Below are 20,629 nucleotides of genomic sequence, written 5' to 3'. Positions count from 1 at the left end.
ATTACAAGGCAGAACACTTGATCAACAAGCCACATGTGTTTTATTTTTCAAATGTGGTTTGAACTGGGTGACCTGGTAACCTCTATGTCAAAGTCCAGGAATTGGCGTGGGATAGGTGGGACAGGTTTGAGACTGATCTAAGGAATTAATGAGAAAAATACACTTTATTTCTCAGCTGCCTCACCAATGACTGTATATGAATTAATAACTTTTAATTGCTGAATATTTATAAAAAATATACAGCCAAATAATCACTAGTCAGATGTTCTGAATATCATTAGTCAGAACCTCAACCACAGTATAGATGCATTTTAAAATATTTTCTTAATATCTCATATTGGGACTAAACAGCCTCGGAATAGAAAAGATGAGAGTGTATCTCCCAGCCCGCCAATAAATTACATCATGCAACGGTTAGCGAATTTACCTCAACATGCCCCTCATTTGCGCGAGAAGGCAGAGTAACGACACCAGCTTTTTGGTGGTGGCTGAGTTGTCTGCTTGTGCGAGAAGGCAGAGCAGGTCGATGCTGGTTGATGAATTTGACAATGAATGTACTAGAGCAGAGGGAACTTTTCCTGTGAGGGGGACTGGGGGTGTATCCAGGGAGAAAACTAATCTACTGAACTATCTATTGTGGTCTTATGCTTCCATCTATTGGAATAATTCGCAACAACAGTACTACTGAATAATGTGTAATTCCTTACTAAAGTAGTAATTACTCAGAATGGCAAAATATAACATTATCTAGTTCATTTTACCACTTACAACCATTAAATATACATTTATAGCATAACAAACATTGAAACTGACATAAACCAAAAACACCATACATTTAGTAGATGAGATATGTAATGTTTGTCTCTGTTGTGTTGAAGCCCAATCAAGCAGCAGAGACCAGCCTTCCCTGTTCCCAGCTGTGTGTCCATGAAGAGTGACCAGTCTATCGGTCATCCTATAGGGTTTAGAGAGGGAGACTTTTCTACTGAACAAAGGTAAGAAGAACTCATGGGTCATGGTCAGTGAGTTAAACAACACTGTCTCTAGTCATTTCTCCTCTCCCATTTTCACATTTCTTTTGGTTGTTTTCATAATCCATAGGCTAATCCTTTTATCCATTTATATAGTCCTAAAACAATATTAAACAAACACAACGTTCCCTCCCTGTGTGTGTGTGTGTGTGTGTGTGTGTGTGTGTGTGTGTGTGTGTGTGTGTGTGTGTGTGTGTGTGTGTGTGTGTGTGTGTGTGTGTGTGTGTGTGTGTGTGTGTGTGTGTGTGTGTGTGTGTGTGTGTGTTTGTGTACTCCCTGGATGAGGACATGTAATCAAATGTTTTGTCCACAGACACCAACAGGAGAGATCAGAGTCAGAGATTCTCAGTGGTCAGTCTTCCCAGAGTCATCAAACAGACCTGGACTCTATATTCAGTGTATGTGGTCCTGTTATGAACATTTGTTTTTGTTTACCTCAAGTAAAGTTGATCTGTCAATTATTCATTAATGTGTTAATGAGAAAGCATTTCTTCTCTTGCTTAACTTATTTACTTGATTTATTTCAGTTGCTTGAAGAGAAAATTATGACATTTGTGAAGAACGAGCTGAAGATGTTCAAGAGGATTCTTAGTCCAGAACTCCCAGAAGGCTTTGAGAGTCAGAAGCAGGATGAGGAAGTGGTGGATGCTGAAGATGAGAAGCAGGAGAGCAGTGCCAGAGAGGGGGCTCTGAAGATCACACTGCACGTCCTGAGGAAAATGAACCAGAAGGAGCTTGCTGACACACTGGAGAAATGTAAGATCTGTCTGCCTCATGTTGAATGCTGTTTTATAACATTTAAAAGCTGTAGCTAAAGTACAGCTAAAGTAGCTGAGTACCTCAATGATATTGTAGCAGCCTTAACACAACACCTAGTGACCTCATCAAGTAGCAGAAGGGATGTGTTGTGTTGATTAATTTAGAGAGAGAGACAGAGACAGAGAGACAACATTAATAATACCATCAATAATACCAATAATTACATTATCAGTCACACCAGTCTGTAATGCATTATGAAAACATTTAAACAGTCAGTTAAGAGAATAAATGATTATAATTTAAAATGTTATAACAGTCCTACAATACTGTAGGCATTAAAACAGACGTAATATTAATATCCTCTGTGCTATTTCTTCATTCAGATGAGCTTGCTGTGATTTGCCAACGTGAACTCAAATCTAATCTAAAGAAGAAGTTTCAATGTGTATTTGAGGGGATCGCTAAACAAGGAAACCCAACACTTCTCAATAAGATCTACACAGAGCTCTACATCACAGAGGGTGGAACAGGAGAGGTCAATAATGAACATGAGCTGAGACAGATTGAGACAACAACCAGGAAACAAGCAAGACCAGAGACTGCAGTCAAATGTAACGACATCTTCAAACCCTTAACTGGACAAGACAAACTTATCAGAACTGTGCTGACAAAGGGAGTCGCTGGCATTGGAAAAACAGTCTCTGTGCAGAAGTTCATTCTGGACTGGGCTGAAGGAAAAGCCAATCAGGATGTTCAATTTGTGTTTTCATTCCCTTTTCGGGAGCTGAATTTGATGAAAGGGGACAAACACACTTTGATTGAACTTGTCAATCACTTCTCAATGGAAACCAAACAATCAAGAATCTCCAACTACGACAAGTACAAAGTTGTGTTCATCTTTGATGGTCTGGATGAGTGCCGACTGCCCTTAGACTTCCAGAAGAACAAGATCTGTTGGGACGTCACAGAGTCAACCTCAGTGGATGTTCTGTTGACAAATCTCATCAAGGGAAATCTGCTTCCCTCTGCTCTCATCTGGATAACTACCCGACCTGCAGCAGCCAATAAGATCCCTTCAGGGTGTGTTGACCAGGTGACAGAGGTACGAGGGTTCAATGACCCACAGAAGGAGGAGTACTTCAGAAAGAGATTCAGTGATGAGGAGCTGGCCAGCAGAATCATCTCACACATAAAGACATCAAGGAGCCTCCACATCATGTGCCACATTCCAGTCTTCTGTTGGATTTCTGCAACAGTCCTCGAACACATGCTGAAACATAAGAGAGCAGAGATGCCCAAGACTCTGACTGAGATGTACACACACCTTGTGGTGTTTCATACCAAACAGAAGAATGAAAAGTATCTTGGGAAAGAAGAGACAGGTCCACACTGGAATAAAGAGAGCATTCTGTCACTGGGAAAACTGGCTTTTCAACAGCTAGTGAAGGGCAATCTGATTTTCTATGAAAAAGACCTGAAAGAGGCTGGCATTGATGTCAATGAAGCCTCTGTGTACTCAGGATTGTGCACACAGATCTTTAAAGAGGAATGTGTTCTGTACCAAGACAAGGTGTACTGCTTCGTTCATCTGAGCATTCAGGAGTTTCTGGCTGCTGTGTATGTGTTCCTCTCATTCATCAACAAAAATGAGAATCTCATGGACAAACAGCAAACAAAGTCCAGCATCTTTTCTCTGCTGTACAGAGACAAGTCTGAAGTTACTGTCTACAAGAGTGCTGTGGATAAAGCCTTACAAAGTGAGACAGGAAACCTGGACCTTTTCCTCCGCTTCCTTCTGGGACTCTCACTGGAGTCCAATCAGAAGCACTTACGAGGTCTACTGACAAAGACAAGAAGCAGCTCACAGAGCCATGAAGACACAGTGAACTACATCAAGGAGAAGATCAGGGAGAATCTTTCTCCAGAGAGGAGCATCAATCTGTTCCACTGTCTGAATGAACTGAATGACCATTCTCTAGTGGAGGAGATCCAAAGCTACCTGAGATCAGGAAGTCTCTCAGAAGCCAACCTGTCACCTGCACAGTGGTCAGCTCTGGTCTTTGTGTTGCTGACTTCAGAAAAGGAGCTGGATGTGTTTGACCTGAAGAAATTCTCCAGATCAGAGGAAACTCTTCTGAGGCTGCTGCCAGTGGTCAAAGCCTCCAGAGCTGCTCTGTGAGTAAATAATATAATATATATAAGAAGTATTCATCAGGAAGAAATATTATGTTTAGAGAAAAATATGTATTATAATATGTATATTGAAAAACATATTGATTAAATGCATTGATGGAAGATGAATCTATATGTTGTTTGGGAATATGAACCACATGCATCTACCGTTGTCCTTCTACACTACTGGTGTTAAATTAACAGTGTGTTTGTGAAGTCATGATGATCTCTTTGTCAGGCTGTCAGGCTGTGGAGTCACAGAGAAAGGCTGTGCTTCTCTGGTCTCAGCTCTGGAGTCAAACCCCTCACACCTGAGAGAGCTGGATCTGAGTAACAATGGCCTGAAGGATTCAGGAGTGACGCTGCTCTCTGCTGGACTGGGGAATCACCACTGTAAACTGGAGACTCTAAGGTCAGTATTCCTGTAGTTGGTCAACAAGTGGTAACTGTTCACCAGATCCACATGTGTTTACCAGACACACATAGTCCACACCATATGTGTTTGGACAGTGAAGCTTACAGTTTTACATTTGGTGCTGTGCTCCAGCATTTTGGATTTGAGATCAAATGTTTCATATTAGTTGACAGTACAGAATGTCACCTTTTATTTGAGACTATTCGTATCTGTTTTACCGTTTACAAATGAAAGCATTTTATGTATCTAGTTGTCCCATTTTATGTATGTACAGTGGCTTGCAAAAGTATTCACCCCCATGGCATTTTTCCTTTTTGTTTGCCTTACAACCTGGAATTAAAATAGATTTTTGGGGGTTTGTATCATTTGATTTACAAAACATGCCTACCACTTTGAAGATGCAAAATATTTTAATTGTGAAACAAACAAGAAATAAGAAAAAAAAGAGAACTTGACCGTGCTTAACTATTCACTCCCCCAAAGACAAAACTTTGTAGAGTCACCTTTTGCAGCTATTACAGCTGCTACTCTCTTGGGGAATGTCTCCATAAGCTTGGCACATCTAGCCACTGGGATTTTCGCCCATTTTTCAAGGCAAAACTGCTCCAGCTCCTTCAAGTTGGATGGGTTCCGCTGGTGTACAGCAATCTGTAAGTCATACCACAGATTCTCAATTGGATTGAGGTCTGGGCTTTGACTAGGCCATTACAAAACAGTTACATTTGTCCCCTTAAACCACTCGAGTGTTGCTTTAGCAGTCTTACATCTCTGGAAGACTGAAACAGCTTTCCCTCAAGGATTTCCCTGTATCTAGCACCATCCATCATTCCTTCAATTCTGACCAGTTTCCCAGTCCCTGCCGATGAAAAACAAACCCACAGCATGATGCTGCCACCACCATGCTTCACTGTGGGGATGCGGTTCTCGGGGTGATGCGAGGTGTTGGGTTTGCACCAGACATAGCGTTTTCCTTGATGGCCAAAAAGCTCAATTTTAGTCTCATCTAACCAGAGTACCTTCTTCCATATGTTTGGGGAGTCTGCCACATGCCTTTTGGTGAACACCAAATGTGTTTGCTTATTTATTTTCTTCAAGCAATGGCTTTTTTTCTGGCCACTCTTCCGTAAAGCCCAGATCTGTGGAGTGTACGGCTTAAAGTGGTCCTATGGACAGATACTCCAATCTCCGCTGTGGAGCTTTGCAGCTCCTTCAGGGTTATCTTTGGCCTCTTTGTTGCCTCTGATTAATGCCCTCCTTGCCTGGTCTGTGAGTTTTGGTGGGCGGCCCTCTCTTGGCAGGTTTGTTTTGGTGCCATATTCTATCCATTTTTTAATAACGGATTTAATGGTGCTCCGTGGGATGTTAAGAGTTTCATATATTTTTTTATAGCCCAACCCTGATCTGTACTTCTCCACAACTCTGTCCCTGACCTGTTTGGAGAGCTCCTTGGTCTTCATGGTACCGCTTGCTTGATGGTGCCCCTTGCTTAGTGGTGTTGTAGACTCTGGGGCCTTTCAGAACAGGTGTATATATACTGAGATCATATGACAGATCATGTGACACTTAGATTGCACACATGTGGAGTTTATTTAACTAATGATGTGACTTCTGAAGGTAATTGGTTGCACCAGATATTATTTATGGGCTTCATAGCAAAGGGGGTGAATACATATGCACACACCACTTTTCTGTTTTTAACTTTATTTTTTAAACAAGTCATTTTTTTTATTTCTCTTGACCAATTTGGACTATTTTGTGTTTGTCCATTACATGAAATCCAAATAAAATCAATTTAAATTACAGGTTGTAACAAAATGGGAAAAACGCCAAGGGGGATGAATACTTTTGCAAAGCACTGTAGTTCATTTGAAGAAGTCTTAATTATTTGGACAAATTCACTTATATTGTATTAAAGTAGCCATAAGTTTAGTATTTGGTCCCATATTCCATGCCTGAAGTGATTACATCAAGCTTGTGATTCTACAAACTTGTTGAATTCATTTGCAGTTTGTTTTGATTGTATTTTGGATTTTGTTTTTCCTAATAGAAACTGATTGGTGAATAATATCCTGTCATTTTGGAGTCACTTCACTTGTATTGTCAGTAAGAATAAGAATGAATCGAGAATGATGATGAATGAGAAAGTTACAGAGGCACAATGATCAGACCCCCTCTGTTATTGGTAATGGTGAGAGGTTAGCATGTTTTCTTGTAGCCTCTGTTATTGGTAATGGTGAGAGGTTAGCATGTTTTGTTGTAGCCTCTGTTATTGGTAATGGTGAGAGGTTAGCATGTTTTGTTGTAGCCTCTGTTATTGGTAGTGGTGAGAGGTTAGCATGTTTTGTTGTAGCCTCTGTAATTGGTAATGGTGAGACGTTAGCTGTTTTGTTGTAGCCTCTGTTATTGGTAATGGTGAGAGGTTAGCATGTTTTGTTGTAGCCTCTGTTATTGGTAATGGTGAGAGGTTAGCATGTTTTGTTGTAGCCTCTGTTATTGGTAATGGTGAGAGGTTAGCATGTTTTGTTGTAGCCTCTGTTATTGGTAATGGTGAGAGGTTAGCATGTTTTGTTGTAGCCTCTGTTATTGGTAGTGGTGAGAGGTTAGCATGTTTTGTTGTAGCCTCTGTTATTGGTAATGGTGAGAGGTTAGCATGTTTTGTTGTAGCCTCTGCTATTGGTAATGGTGAGAGGTTAGCATGTTTTGTTGTAGCCTCTGCTATTGGTAATGGTGAGAGGTTAGCATGTTTTGTTGTAGCCTCTGCTATTGGTAATGGTGAGAGGTTAGCATGTTTTGTTGTAGCCTCTGTTATTGGTAGTGGTGAGAGGTTAGCATGTTTTGTTGTAGCCTCTGTTATTGGTAATGGTGAGAGGTTAGCATGTTTTGTTGTAGCCTCTGTTATTGGTAATGGTGAGAGGTTAGCATGTTTTGTTGTATCCTCTGTTATTGGTAATGGTGAGAGGTTAGCATGTTTTGTTTTAGCCTCTTAACTTTGTCACTCATTCAGATTCATGATTCATTCATGATTTTTCTTAATCATGGCATCATCAGAATTTAATTTTTAATCGTGAAACACATACAGTTGAAGTCGGAAGTGTACATACACTTAGGTTGGAGTCATTAAAACGTGTTTTTGAACCTCTCCACAAATTTCTTGTTAACAAACTATATAGTTTTGGCAAGTCGGTTAGGACATCTACTTTGTGCATGACACAAGTAATTTTTGAAACAATTGATTACAGACAGATTATTTCACTTATAATTCACTGTATCACAATTCCAGTGGGTCAGAAGTTTACATACACTAAGTTGACTGTGCCTTTAAACAGCTTGGAAAATTCCAGAAAATTATGTCATGGCTTTAGAAGCATCTGATAGACTATTTGACATAATTTGGATGTATTTCAAGGCCTACCTTCAAACTCAGTGCCTCTTTGCTTGACATCATGGGAAAATGAAAAGGAATCAGCCAAAATCTCAGAAAAAAAAATTGTAGACCTCCACAAGTCTGCTTCATCCTTGGGAGCAATTTCCAAACGCCTGAAGGTAACACGTTCAATCAATAGCACGCAAGTCTAAACACCATGGGACCACACAGCCATCATACCATCCCAACTGTGAAGCACGGCGGTGGCAGCATCATGTTGTGGGGGTGATTTGCTGCAGGAGGGACTGGCGCACTTCACAAAATAGATGGCATCATGAGGCAGGAAAATTGTGGATATATTGAAGCAACATCTCGAGACATCAGTCAGGAAGTTAAAGCTTGGTCACAAATGGGTCTTCCAAATGGACAATGACCCCAAGCATACTTCCAAAGTTGTGGCAAAATGGATTAACCTCTATGGGCTAGGTGGGACGCAGGCGTCCCACCCGTGGTGCACTCCATCAACAGCAGGTGCATTTCAAGAGCGGCAAATTTGAATCCAAATAAATGTCAAAATTCAAATTTTTCAAACATACAACTATTTTACACCCTTTGAAAGATAAACATCTCCTTAATCTAACCACGTTTTACGATTTCAAAAAGGTTTCACGGCGAAATCATAAATTTAGAGTATGTTAGGACAATACATTTAAGAGATTTGTGTGTAATGTTTTGTCAATTCAAAGACAGGGTCACCAAAACCATAAAACCAGCTAAAATGATGCACTAACCTTTTACAATCTCCATCAGATGACACTCCTAGGACATTATGTTAGACAATGCATGCATTTTTAGTTCTATCAAGTTCATATTTATATCCAAAAACAGCGTTTTACTATGGCATTGATGTTGAGGAAATCGTTTCCCTCCAATAACCGGCAGTCAAGTCAGCATCACAAATTAAATAATTAAAATTAGAAAACATTGGTAAAATATTATATTGTCATTTAAAGAATTATAGATTTACATCTCTTGAACGCAATCAACTTGCCAGATTTAAAAATAACCTTACTGGGAAATCACACTTTGCAATAATCTGAGCACTGCGCCCAGAAAAATACACGTTGCGATACAGACTAGTCGTCATGTTGGGGAGATCTAAAATCGAAAATACTATGTAAATAATCCATTACCTTTGATTCTCTTCATCAGATGTCACTTCCAGGTATCACAGGTCCATAACGAATGTAGTTTTGTTCAAAAAAGCTCATCATTTATGTCCAAAAATCTCCGTCTTGTTAGCACATGATCTAAGCCCGCCGGACTTCACTTCATGAACGAGGGGAAAAAATATATTTACGTTCGTTCAAACATGTCAAACGTTGTATAGCATAAATCATTAGGGCCTTTTTTAACCAGAACATGAATAATATTCAAGGTGGACGAATGCATACTCTTTTATAACGTATTGGAACGAGGGTACCCAACATGAACTCGCGCGCCAGGTGTCTAATGGGCCATCATCGTTCCATGGCTCTTGTTCGGTCAGATCTCCCTCCAGAAGACTCAAAACACTTTGTAAAGGCTGGTGACATCTAGTGGAAGCAATAGGAAGTGCCAAAATATTCCTCAGCCCCTGTGTTTTTCAATGGCATAGGTTTAAAGGTAATACAACACATCAGGTATCCACTTCCTGTCAGAAAATGTCTCAGGGTTTTGCCTGCCAAATGAGTTCTGTTATACTCACAGACACCATTCAAACAGTTTTAGAAACTTTAGAGTGTTTTCTATCCATATATAATAAGTATATGCATATTCTAGTTACTGGGTAGGATTAGTAAGCAGATTAAATCGGGTAAAAACAATTTATCCAGCCGTGCAAATACTGCCCCCTAGCCCTAACAGGTTTGGACAACAAAGTCAAGGTATTGGAGTGGCCATCACAAAACCTTGACCTCAATCCTATAGAAAATTTGTGGGCAGAACTGAAAAAGCGTGTGCGAGCAAGAGGCCTACAAACCTGACTCAGTTACACCAGCTCTGTCAGGAGGAATGGGCCAAAATTCACCCAACTTATTGTGGGAAGCTTGTAGAAGGCTACCCGAAACGTTTAACCCAAGTTAAACCATTTAAAGGCAATGCTACCAAATACTAATTGAGTGTATGTAAACTTCTGACCCACTGGGAATGTGATGAAAGAAATAAAAGCTGAAATTAATCATTCTCTCTACTATTATTCTGACATTTCACATTCTTAAAATAAAGTGGTGATCCTAACTGACCTAAGCCAGGGAATTTTTATTAGGATTAAATGTCAGGAATTGTAAAAATTGAGTTTAAATGCATTTGGCTAAGGTATATGTAAACTTCTGACTTCAACTGTATGTATTAAAATACCCTCAAATAAAAGGTGACATTATATACTGTCACCTCATATGAAACATTTGATCTGAAATCCAAAATGTTGGAGTATAGAGCCACATTTAAAATGTTAGCTTCACTGTCAAAATAGATATGGTGTGGACTGTATACTCAATACAATCTAAATCTGATACCTCACTGTCTGTCTTTTGACTGATACTGCTTTTAAACTGGTCTGGTCAGTCTACTCAAATATTTGTACTATACATGTTTCTATCTGCAGGCAATACTTTGATCATTTGTCATTTTTAATGATGATACATTAATTTACGAATAGATATGGCAGGTTTCAGGACACTGATATCTGAAAAATGTTGAAAAATTATACTGCCACTATTTTCACCACCAAAGCATAGCAGTGTGATTTTAATTTGATTTGACTCTTTGCAGGCTGTCAGGCTGTCTAGTCACAGAGGAAGGCTGTGCTTCTCTGGTCTCAGCTCTGAGGTCAAACCCCTCACACCTGAGAGAGCTGGACCTGAGTAACAATGACCTGAAGGATTCAGGAGTGAAGCTGGTCTCTGCTGGACTGGGGAATCCCCACTGTAAACTGGAGACTCTGAGGTCAGTATTCCTGTAGTTGGTCAACAAGTGATAACTGTTCACCAGATCCACATGTGTTTACCAGGGACACATAGTCCACACCATATGTGTTTGGACAGTGAAGCTTACAGTTTTACATTTGGTGCTATCCTCCAGCATTTTGGATTTGAGATGTTTCATATTAGGTGACCTTACAGAATGTCACCTTTTATTTGACGGTATTTTCATACATATCTGTTTTACCGTTTAGAAATTAAAGCACTTTCTGTACGTAGTTCTCCCATTTGAAGAAGTCTTAATTATTTGGACAAATTTACTTATATTGTATTAAAGTTGTCATAAGTTTAGTATTTAGTCCCATGTTCCATGCCTGCAGTGATTACATCAAGCTTGTGATTCTACTAACTTGTTGAATGCATTTTTCAGTTTGTTTTGGTTGTGTTTTGGATGATGTTTTTCCTAATAGAAACTGATTGGTGAATAATGTCCTGTCATTTTGGAGTCACTTCACTTGTATTGTCAGTAAGAATAGAAGATGTTTCTGAACACTTCTACATTCATGTGGATGCTACCATGATTATGAATAATCATGAATGAATCGTGAATAATGATAAATGAGAAAGTTACAGAGGCACAAAGATCAGACCTCCTCTGTTATTGGTGTTATTCTGTATACTTCTGGCCCTTCTTTGGACACTGTGTTAACTAACTAACCAGACGAGCTTCAATGCCATACAACTCTCCTTCCGTGGCCTCCAACTGCTCTTAAATACAAGTAAAACTAAATGCATGGTCTTCAACCGATCGCTGCCTGCACCTGCCCGCCTGTCCAGCATCACTACTCTGGACGGTTCTGACTTAGAATATGTGGACAACTACAAATACCTAGGTGTCTGGTTAGACTGTAAACTCTCCTTCCAGACTCACTATAAGCATCTCCACTCCAAAGTTAAATCTAGAATTGGCTTCCTATTTCACAACATAGCATCCTTCACTCATGCTGCCAAACATACCCTTATAAAAATGACCATCCTACCGATCCTCGACTTCGGCGATGTCATTTACAAAATAGCCTCCAATACCCTACTCAATAAATTGGATGCAGTCTATCACAGTGCCATCCGTTTTGTCACCAAAGCCCCATATACAGTGGGGGAAAAAAGTATTTGATCCCATGCTGATTTTGTACGTTTGCCCACTGACAAAGAAAGGATCAGTCTATAATTTTAACCTCTATGGGCTAGGTGGGACGCTAGCGTGCCACCCGTGGTGCACTCCATCAACAGCAGGTGCATTTCAAGAGCGGCAAATTTGAATCCAAATAAATGTCAAAATTCAAATTTTAAAAAAATACAACTATTTTACACCATTTGAAAGATAAACATCTCCTTAATCTAACCACGTTTTACGATTTCAAAAAGGTTTTACGGCGAAAGCATAAATTTAGAGTATGTTAGGACAGTACATTTACAAGAGTTGTGTGTAATGTTTTGTCAAGTCAAAGACAGGGTCACCAAAACCATAAAACCAGCTAAAATGATGCACTAACCTTTTACAATCTCCATCAGATGACACTCCTAGGACATTATGTTAGACAATGCATGCATTTTTAGTTCTATCAAGTTCATATTTATATCCAAAAACAGCGTTTTACTATGGCATTGATGTTGAGGAAATCGTTTCCCTCCAATAACCGGCAGTCAAGTCAGCGTCACAAATTAAATAATTAAAATTAGAAAACATTGGTAAAATATTATATTGTCATTTAAAGAATTATAGATTTACATCTCTTGAACGCAATCAACTTGCCAGATTTAAAAATAACCTTACTGGGAAATCACACTTTGCAATAATCTGAGCACTGCGCCCAGAAAAATACGCGTTGCGATACAGACTAGACGTCATGTTGGGGAGATCTAAAATCGAAAATACTATGTAAATAATCCATTACCTTTGATTCTCTTCATCAGATGTCACTTCCAGGTATCACAGGTCCATAACGAATGTAGTTTTGTTCAAAAAAGCTCATCATTTATGTCCAAAAATCTCCGTCTTGTTAGCACATGATCTAAGCCAGCCGGACTTCTCGTCATGAACGAGGGGAAAAAATATATTTCCGTTCGTTCAAACATGTCAAACGTTGTATAGCATAAATCATTAGGGCCTTTTTTAACCAGAACATGAATAATATTCAAGGTGGACGAATGCATACTCTTTTATAACGTATTGGAACGAGGGTACCCAACATGAACTCGCGCGCCAGGTGTCTAATGGGACATCATCGTTCCATGGCTCTTGTTCGGTCAGATCTCCCTCCAGAAGACTCAAAACACTTTGTAAAGGCTGGTGACATCTAGTGGAAGCAATAGGAAGTGCCAAAATATTCCTCAGCCCCTGTGTTTTTCAATGGGATAGGTTTAAAGTCAATACAACACATCAGGTATCCACTTCCTGTCAGAAAATGTCTCAGGGTTTTGCCTGCCAAATGAGTTCTGTTATACTCACAGACACCATTCAAACAGTTTTAGAAACTTTAGAGTGTTTTCTATCCATATATAATAAGTATATGCATATTCTAGTTACTGGGTAGGATTAGTAACCAGATTAAATCGGGTACATTTTTTTTATCCAGACGTGCAAATGCTGCCCCCTAGCCCTAACAGGTTAATGGTAGGTTTATTTGAACAGTGAGAGACAGAATAACAACAAAAACATCCAGAAAAACTAATGTCAGAAATGTTATAAATTGATTTGCATTTTAATGAGGGAAATAAGTATTTGACCCCCTCTCAATCAGAAAGATTTCTGGCTCCCAGGTGTCTTTTATACAGGTAACGAGCTGAGATTAGGAGCACACTCTTAAAGGGAGTGCTCCTAACCGCAACTTGTTACCTGTAAAAAAAGACACCTGTCCACAGAAGCAATCAATCAATCAGATTCCAAACTCTCCACCATGGCCAAGACCAAAGAGCTCTTCAAGGATGTCAGGGACAAGATTGTAGACCTACACAAGGCTGGAATGGGCTACACGACCATCGCCAAGCAGCTTGGTGAGAAGGTGACAACATTTGGTGCGATTATTCGCAAATGGAAGAAACACAAAATAACTGTCAATATCCCTCGGCCTGGGGCTCCATGCAAGATCTCACCTCGTGGAGTTGCAATGATTGAGAACGGTGAGGAATCAGCCCAGAACTCCACGGGAGGATCTTGTCAATGATCTCAAGGCAGCTGGGACCATAGTCACCAAGAAAACAATTGGTAACACACTACGCCGTGAAGGACTGAAATCCTGCAGCGCCAGCAAGGTCCCCCTGCGCAAGAATACATATACATGCCCGTCTGAAGTTTGCCAATGAACATCTGAATGATTAAGAGGACAACTGGGTGAAAATGTTGTGGTCAGATGAGACCAAAATGGAGCTCTTTGACATCAACTCAACTCGCTGTGTTTGGAGGAGGAGGAATGCTGCCTATGACCCCAAGTACACCATCTCTACCATCAAACATGGAGGTGGAAACATTATGCTAAAGGGGTGTTTTTCTGCTAAGGGGACAGGACAACTTCACTGCATCAAAGGGACGATGGACGGGGCCATGTACCGTCAAATCTTGGGTGAGAACCTCCTTCCCTCAGCCAGGGCATTGAAAATGGGTCGTGGATGGGTATTCCAGCATGACAATGACCCAAAACACACGGCCAAGGCAACAAAGGAGTGGCTCAAGAAGAAGCACATTAAGGTCCTGGAGTGGCCTAGCCAGTCTCCAGACCTTAATCCCATAGAAAATCTGTGGAGGGAGCTGAAGGTTTCGAGTTGCCAAACGTCAGCCTCGAAACCTTAATGACTTGAATCTTTCTGATTGAGAGGGGGTCAAATACTTATTTCCCTCATTAAAATGCAAATAATTGTATAACATTTTTAACATGCGTATTTTCTGGATTTTTTTGCTGTTATTCTGTCTCTCACTGTTCAAATAAACCTACCATTAAAATTATAGACTGATCATTTCTTTGTAAGTGGGCAAACGTACAAAATCAGCAGGGGATCAAATACTTTTTTCCCCCACTGTACTACCCACCACTGCGACCTGTACGCTCTCGTTGGCTGGCCCTCGCTTCATACTCGTTGCTAAACCCACTGGCTCCAGGTCATCTACAAGACCCTGCTAGGTAAAGTCCCCCCTTATCTCCGCTCACTGGTCACCATAGCAGCACCCACCTGTAGCACGCGCTCCAGCAGGTGTATCTCTCTGGTCACCCCCAAAGCCAATTCCTCCTTCGGCCGCCTCTTCTTCCAGTTATCTGCTGCCAATGACTGGAACGAACTACAAAAATCTCTAAAACTCGAAACACTTATCTCCCTCACTAGCTTTAAGCACCAGCTGTCAGAGCAGCTCACAGATTACTGCACCTGTACATAGCCCATCTATAATTTAGCCCAACTACTTCTTCCCCTACTGTATTTATTTATTTAGCTCCTTTGCACCCCATTATTTATATTTCTACTTTGCACTTTCTTCCACTGCATATCTACCATTCCAGTGTTTTACTTGCTATATTGTATTTACTTTGCCACCATGGCCTTTTTTTGCCTTTACCTCCCTTATTTCACTTCATTTGCTCACATTGTATATAGACTTATTTTTCTACTGTATTATTGACTGTATGTTTGTGTAATACCCTTGTTTGAACCAAGTATTGAGTTTATTTGTTATAATGAATTGGTATTATATTTAAAAGATGATTGAATTGCTCCTAAACTGTAATGTTGTTAATGCATTATGCTTTTTGAAGAAATATTTATTTAATGTATAAGTGAATAGTTTGTTTTACTTTGAAGTTTACGTTTTGACCAATAAGGTCGCTTGTTAAGTTGTGGCCAATGGGAGTTGACCTGGTTAACGGGAGGGAAAAAGACGTTGATGAAAGGATGGACGTTTTACCTCAGGACGGTTGGTGAAGAAAAATTATAAAAGAAGACGACAGAACTACAACAAAACCCATAGCTACTAAGACATGAAGGGAAATACATGTTTTATTTAATAAAAGAGTTGTTATAATTTAGCTAAAACTTAGTAAAGACTGAAGCTACCGTCTCGTCGTGGAGGTATTAGCCAGCCTAGAGGTTAGCCTAGCATCGTCTGACACCGGGAGATAATTGCTTGGGAAGTTTAACGAGTTCGTGTTGCCATGGGGATATCGGCTACGGCTAAGGAGTACTGTCTGCATGGGTAGCTGTGCTGCCTTGGACTTGGTGAGGAAACCTGCATGGAACTGCCATACTTCGCTGAGGGAATATCTACCAAGTAGTGAGTAACCACAATGTGAGGTGCTTATAAATAAATACATTGGTGATGGTGAGAGGTTAGCATGTTTTGTTGTATCCTCTGTTATTGGTAATGGTGAGAGGTTAGCATGTTTTGTTTTAACCTCTGTTATTGGTAATGGTGAGAGGTTAGCATGTTTTGTTGTAGTCTCTGTTATTGGTAATGGTGAGAGGTTAGCATGTTTTGTTGTATCCTCTGTTATTGGTAATGGTGAGAGGTTAGCATGTTTTGTTGTAGCCTCTGTTATTGGTAATGGTGAGAGGTTAGCATGTTTTGTTGTAGCCTCTGTAACTTTCTCTCTCATTATTATTCATGATTCATTCATGATTTGTATTAATCATGTTATCAGGATTCATTTAGTAGTGTTTAGAAACATGTTATCTACTCACTTAGACAGAAGATTAATCCAGTCATCATCCACCATTTTATTATTGGTGCAAAACACAACCAAAACAAACTGCAAATAAGACCAACTAGTTTACAACCAAACACTAATCTATTGACTACTTTAATACACTATAAATGAATTGGTCAGAATACTTATGACTTCTTCAAATAGGGGGACTAGATACATGAACTGCTTTCATTTCTAAACGGTGAAACAGATATGTATGAAAATATCCTCAAATAAAAGGTGACATTATATACTGTCACCTCATATGAAACATTTGATCTGAAATCCAAAATGTTGGGGTTTAGAGCCACATTTAAAATGTTATCTTCACTGTCAAAATAGATATGGTGTGGACTGTATACTCAATACAATCTAAATCTGATACCTCACTGTCTGTCTTTTGACTGATACTGCTTTTAAACTGGTCTGGTCAGTCTACTCAAATATTTGTACTATATATGTTTCTATCTGCAGGCAAAACTTTGATAATTTGTAATTTCTAATATGATACCTTAATTTCTGAATAGATATGGCAGGTTTCATGACTGATATATCTGAATATGTTGAAGAAATATACTGCCACTATTTTCACCACCAAAGAATAGCAGTGTGGTTTTAATATGATTTGACTCTTTGCAGGCTGTCAGGCTGTCTAGTCACAGAGGAAGGCTGTGCTTCTCTGGTCTCAGCTCTGTGGTCAAACCCAACACATTATTTGTAAATGGGTAACAGCGTAAACAGAGAAAGCTAAGCGTATCATTTTAATACAACCTGTCTGTCATTATATTTCTTCTGTGTTGGCAGACTCTCATGCTGTAAACTCAGAAAGACATCCTGTAAAGTGTTGGCCTCAGTTCTCAGTTCAAACCCCTCACACCTGAGAGAGCTGGACCTGAGTAACAATGACCTGAAGGATTCAGGAGTGGAGCTGCTCTCTGCTGGACTGGAGGATCCACACTGCAGACTGGAGACTCTGAGGTCAGTATTCCTGTAGTTGTTCAACAAGTGTTTTGTTGTAGCCTCTGTTATTGGTAATGGTGAGAGGTTAGCATGTTTTGTTGTAGCCTCTGTTATTGGTAATGGTGAGAGGTTAGCATGTTTTGTTGTAGCCTCTGTTATTAGTAATGGTGAGAGGTTAGCATGTTTTGTTGTAGCCTCTGTTATTGGTAATGGTGAGAGGTTAGCATGTTTTGTTGTAGCCTCTGTTATTGGTAATGGTGAGAGGTTAGCATGTTTTGTTGTAGCCTCTGTTATTGGTAATGGTGAGAGGTTAGCATGTTTTGTTGTAGCCTCTGTTATTGGTAATGGTGAGAGGTTAGCATGTTTTGTTGTAGCCACTGTTATTGGTAATGGTGAGAGGTTAGCATGTTTTGTTGTATCCTCTGTTATTGGTAATGGTGAGAGGTTAGCATGTTTTGTTGTAGCCTCTGTTATTGGTAATGGTGAGAGGTTAGCATGTTTTGTTGTAGCCTCTGTTATTGGTAATGGTGAGAGGTTAGCATGTTTTGTTGTAGCCTCTGTTATTGGTAATGGTGAGAGGTTAGCATGTTTTGTTGTAGCCTCTGTTATTGGTAATGGTGAGAGGTTAGCATGTTTTGTTGTAGTCTCTGTTATTGGTAATGGTGAGAGGTTAGCATGTTTTGTTGTAGCCTCTGTTATTGGTAATGGTGAGAGGTTAGCATGTTTTGTTGTAGCCTCTGTTATTGGTAATGGTGAGAGGTTAGCATGTTTTGTTGTAGCTTCTGTAACTCTCTCACTCATTATTATTCATGATCTTTCTCAATCATGGCAGTCACAGGCTTGATGTAGTCATTGCAGTCAAAGAATATGGCACCAAACACTAAACTTTTGACTAATTTAACACACTTTAAGTGAATTGGTCCGAAAACGTATGACTTCTTTAAATAGGGGGACTAGATACATAAAGTGCTTTCATTTTTCTAAACGGTGAAACAGATATGTATTAAAATACCCTCAAATAAAAGGTGACATTATATACTGTCACCTCATATGAAACATTTGATCTGAAATCCAAAATGTTGGAGTTTAGAGCCACATTTAAAATGTTATCTTCACTGTCAAAATAGATATGGTGTGGACTGTATACTCAATACAATCTAAATCTGATACCTCACTGTCTGTCTTTTGACTGATACTGCTTTTAAACTGGTCTGGTCAGTCTACTCAAATATTTGATAATATGCATCTTTCTATCTACAAGCAATACTTGGAAAATGTGTCATTTATAATAATGAAACATTTATGAATAGATATGTCAGGTTTCAGGACACTGATATTTCTGAATATGTTGAAAAAATATACTGCCACTATTTTCACCACCAAAGAATAGCAGTGTGATTTTAATATGATTTGACTCTTTGCAGGCTGTCAGGCTGTCTAGTCACAGAGGAAGGCTGTGCTTCTCTGGTCTCAGCTCTGAGGTCAAACCCCTCACACCTGAGAGAGCTGGACCTGAGCTACAATCACCCAGGAGACTCAGGAGTCAGACTGCTCTCTGCTGGACTGGAGGATCCACACTGCAGACTGGAGAAACTCAAGTATGTAGAGGGTTTATGTCAATGTTCATATCAGACATGTTTGACTTTTCAGGCTGGTTAATACAAACATTAATACAAACATTCTGACCACCACTTGGACAAAGTTATATGCTGACTGTGTGTGTGTCCTGTGTGTGTGTGTGTGTGTCCTGTGTGTGTGTGTGTCCTGTGTGTGTGTGTGTGTCCTGTGAGTGTGTGTGTGTGTCCTGTGTGTGTGTGTGTGTGTTTGTCCTGTGTGTGTGTGTATGTCCTGTGTGTGTCCAGTGCGAAACACACACATACACACACACACACAGGACACACACACTCACAGGACACACACACACACTCACAGGACACACACACACACTCACAGGACACACACACACAGGACACACACACACACACAGGACACACACACACACACAGGACACACACACACACACAGGACACACACACACACACAGGACACACACACACACACAGGACACACACACACAGGACACACACACACACACAGGACACACACACACACACACAGGACACACACACACAGGACACACACACACACACTGGACACACACACACAGGACACACACACACGACACACACACACACACACAGGTCACACACACGCACACACAGGTCACACACACACACAGGTCACACACACACACACACTCACTCACAGGACACACACACACACACACTCACAGGACACACACACACACACTCACAGGACACACACACACACACTCACAGGACACACACACACACACTCACAGGACACACACACACTCTCACAGGACCCACACACACACACAAACAGGACGCACACACATACACACACACACACACAGGACACACACACTCACAGGACACACACACACACTCACAGGACACACACACTCACAGGACACACACACACACTCACAGGACACACACACACAGGACACACACACACACACAGGACACACACACACACACAGGACACACACACACACACAGGACACACACACACACACAGGACACACACACACACACAGGACACACACACACACACAGGACACACACACACACACACACACAGGACACACACACACAGGACACACACACACAGGACACACACACACACACAGGACACACACACACACACACACAGGACACACACACACGACACACACACACACACACAGGTCACACACACACACACACACACACACAGGACACACACACACAGGACACACACACACAGGACACACACACACACACAGGACACACACACACGACACACACACACACACACAGGACACACACACACGACACACACACACACACACAGGTCACACACACACACACACACACACACACACACTCACAGGACACACACACACACACACTCACAGGACACACACACACACACTCACAGGACACACACACACACACTCACAGGACACACACACACACACTCACAGGACACACACACACACTCACAGGACACACACACACACTCACAGGACACACACACACACTCACAGGACACACACACACACTCACAGGACACACACACACACTCACAGGACACACACACACACTCACAGGACACACACACAGGACACACACACACGACACACACACACACACACAGGTCACACACACACACAG

The 20,629-nt window shown here is 40.6% G+C and overlaps 2 protein-coding genes across 5 annotated transcripts in view; both read left to right on the top strand.

Moving 5' to 3' along the window:
• Nucleotides 1-20,629, top strand: part of LOC145850252 (tripartite motif-containing protein 16-like) — a 698,685-nt gene that overhangs the window by 9,071 nt on the left and 668,985 nt on the right. The window lies entirely within an intron of this gene.
• Nucleotides 1,018-10,979, top strand: LOC145867142 (NLR family CARD domain-containing protein 3-like). Its single transcript, XM_082971197.1, has 5 exons — nucleotides 1,018-1,429; nucleotides 1,559-1,787; nucleotides 2,174-3,965; nucleotides 4,201-4,374; nucleotides 10,553-10,979. The coding sequence occupies exons 2-5, from the start codon at nucleotides 1,577-1,579 to the stop codon at nucleotides 10,740-10,742; spliced, it is 2,367 nt and encodes a 788-aa protein (XP_082827323.1). The 5' UTR covers nucleotides 1,018-1,429; nucleotides 1,559-1,576; the 3' UTR covers nucleotides 10,743-10,979.

This window comes from Salmo salar, unplaced genomic scaffold (assembly GCF_965601325.2).
Source record: "Salmo salar unplaced genomic scaffold, fSalSal1 ptg000221l, whole genome shotgun sequence".
Taxonomy (NCBI): domain Eukaryota; kingdom Metazoa; phylum Chordata; class Actinopteri; order Salmoniformes; family Salmonidae; genus Salmo; species Salmo salar.
This window is presented reverse-complemented; position numbering and strand designations above follow the sequence as displayed.

Bases quoted from the DNA above. Each gene is read 5' to 3' on its own strand.
- LOC145867142 (XM_082971197.1), top strand. From the start codon at position 1,577: ATGACATTTGTGAAGAACGAGCTGAAGATGTTCAAGAGGATTCTTAGT. The intron at 1,788-2,173 runs GTAAGATCTGTC...TTCTTCATTCAG, and splicing joins TGCTGACACACTGGAGAAAT to ATGAGCTTGCTGTGATTTGC. The intron at 4,375-10,552 runs GTCAGTATTCCT...GACTCTTTGCAG, and splicing joins TGTAAACTGGAGACTCTAAG to GCTGTCAGGCTGTCTAGTCA.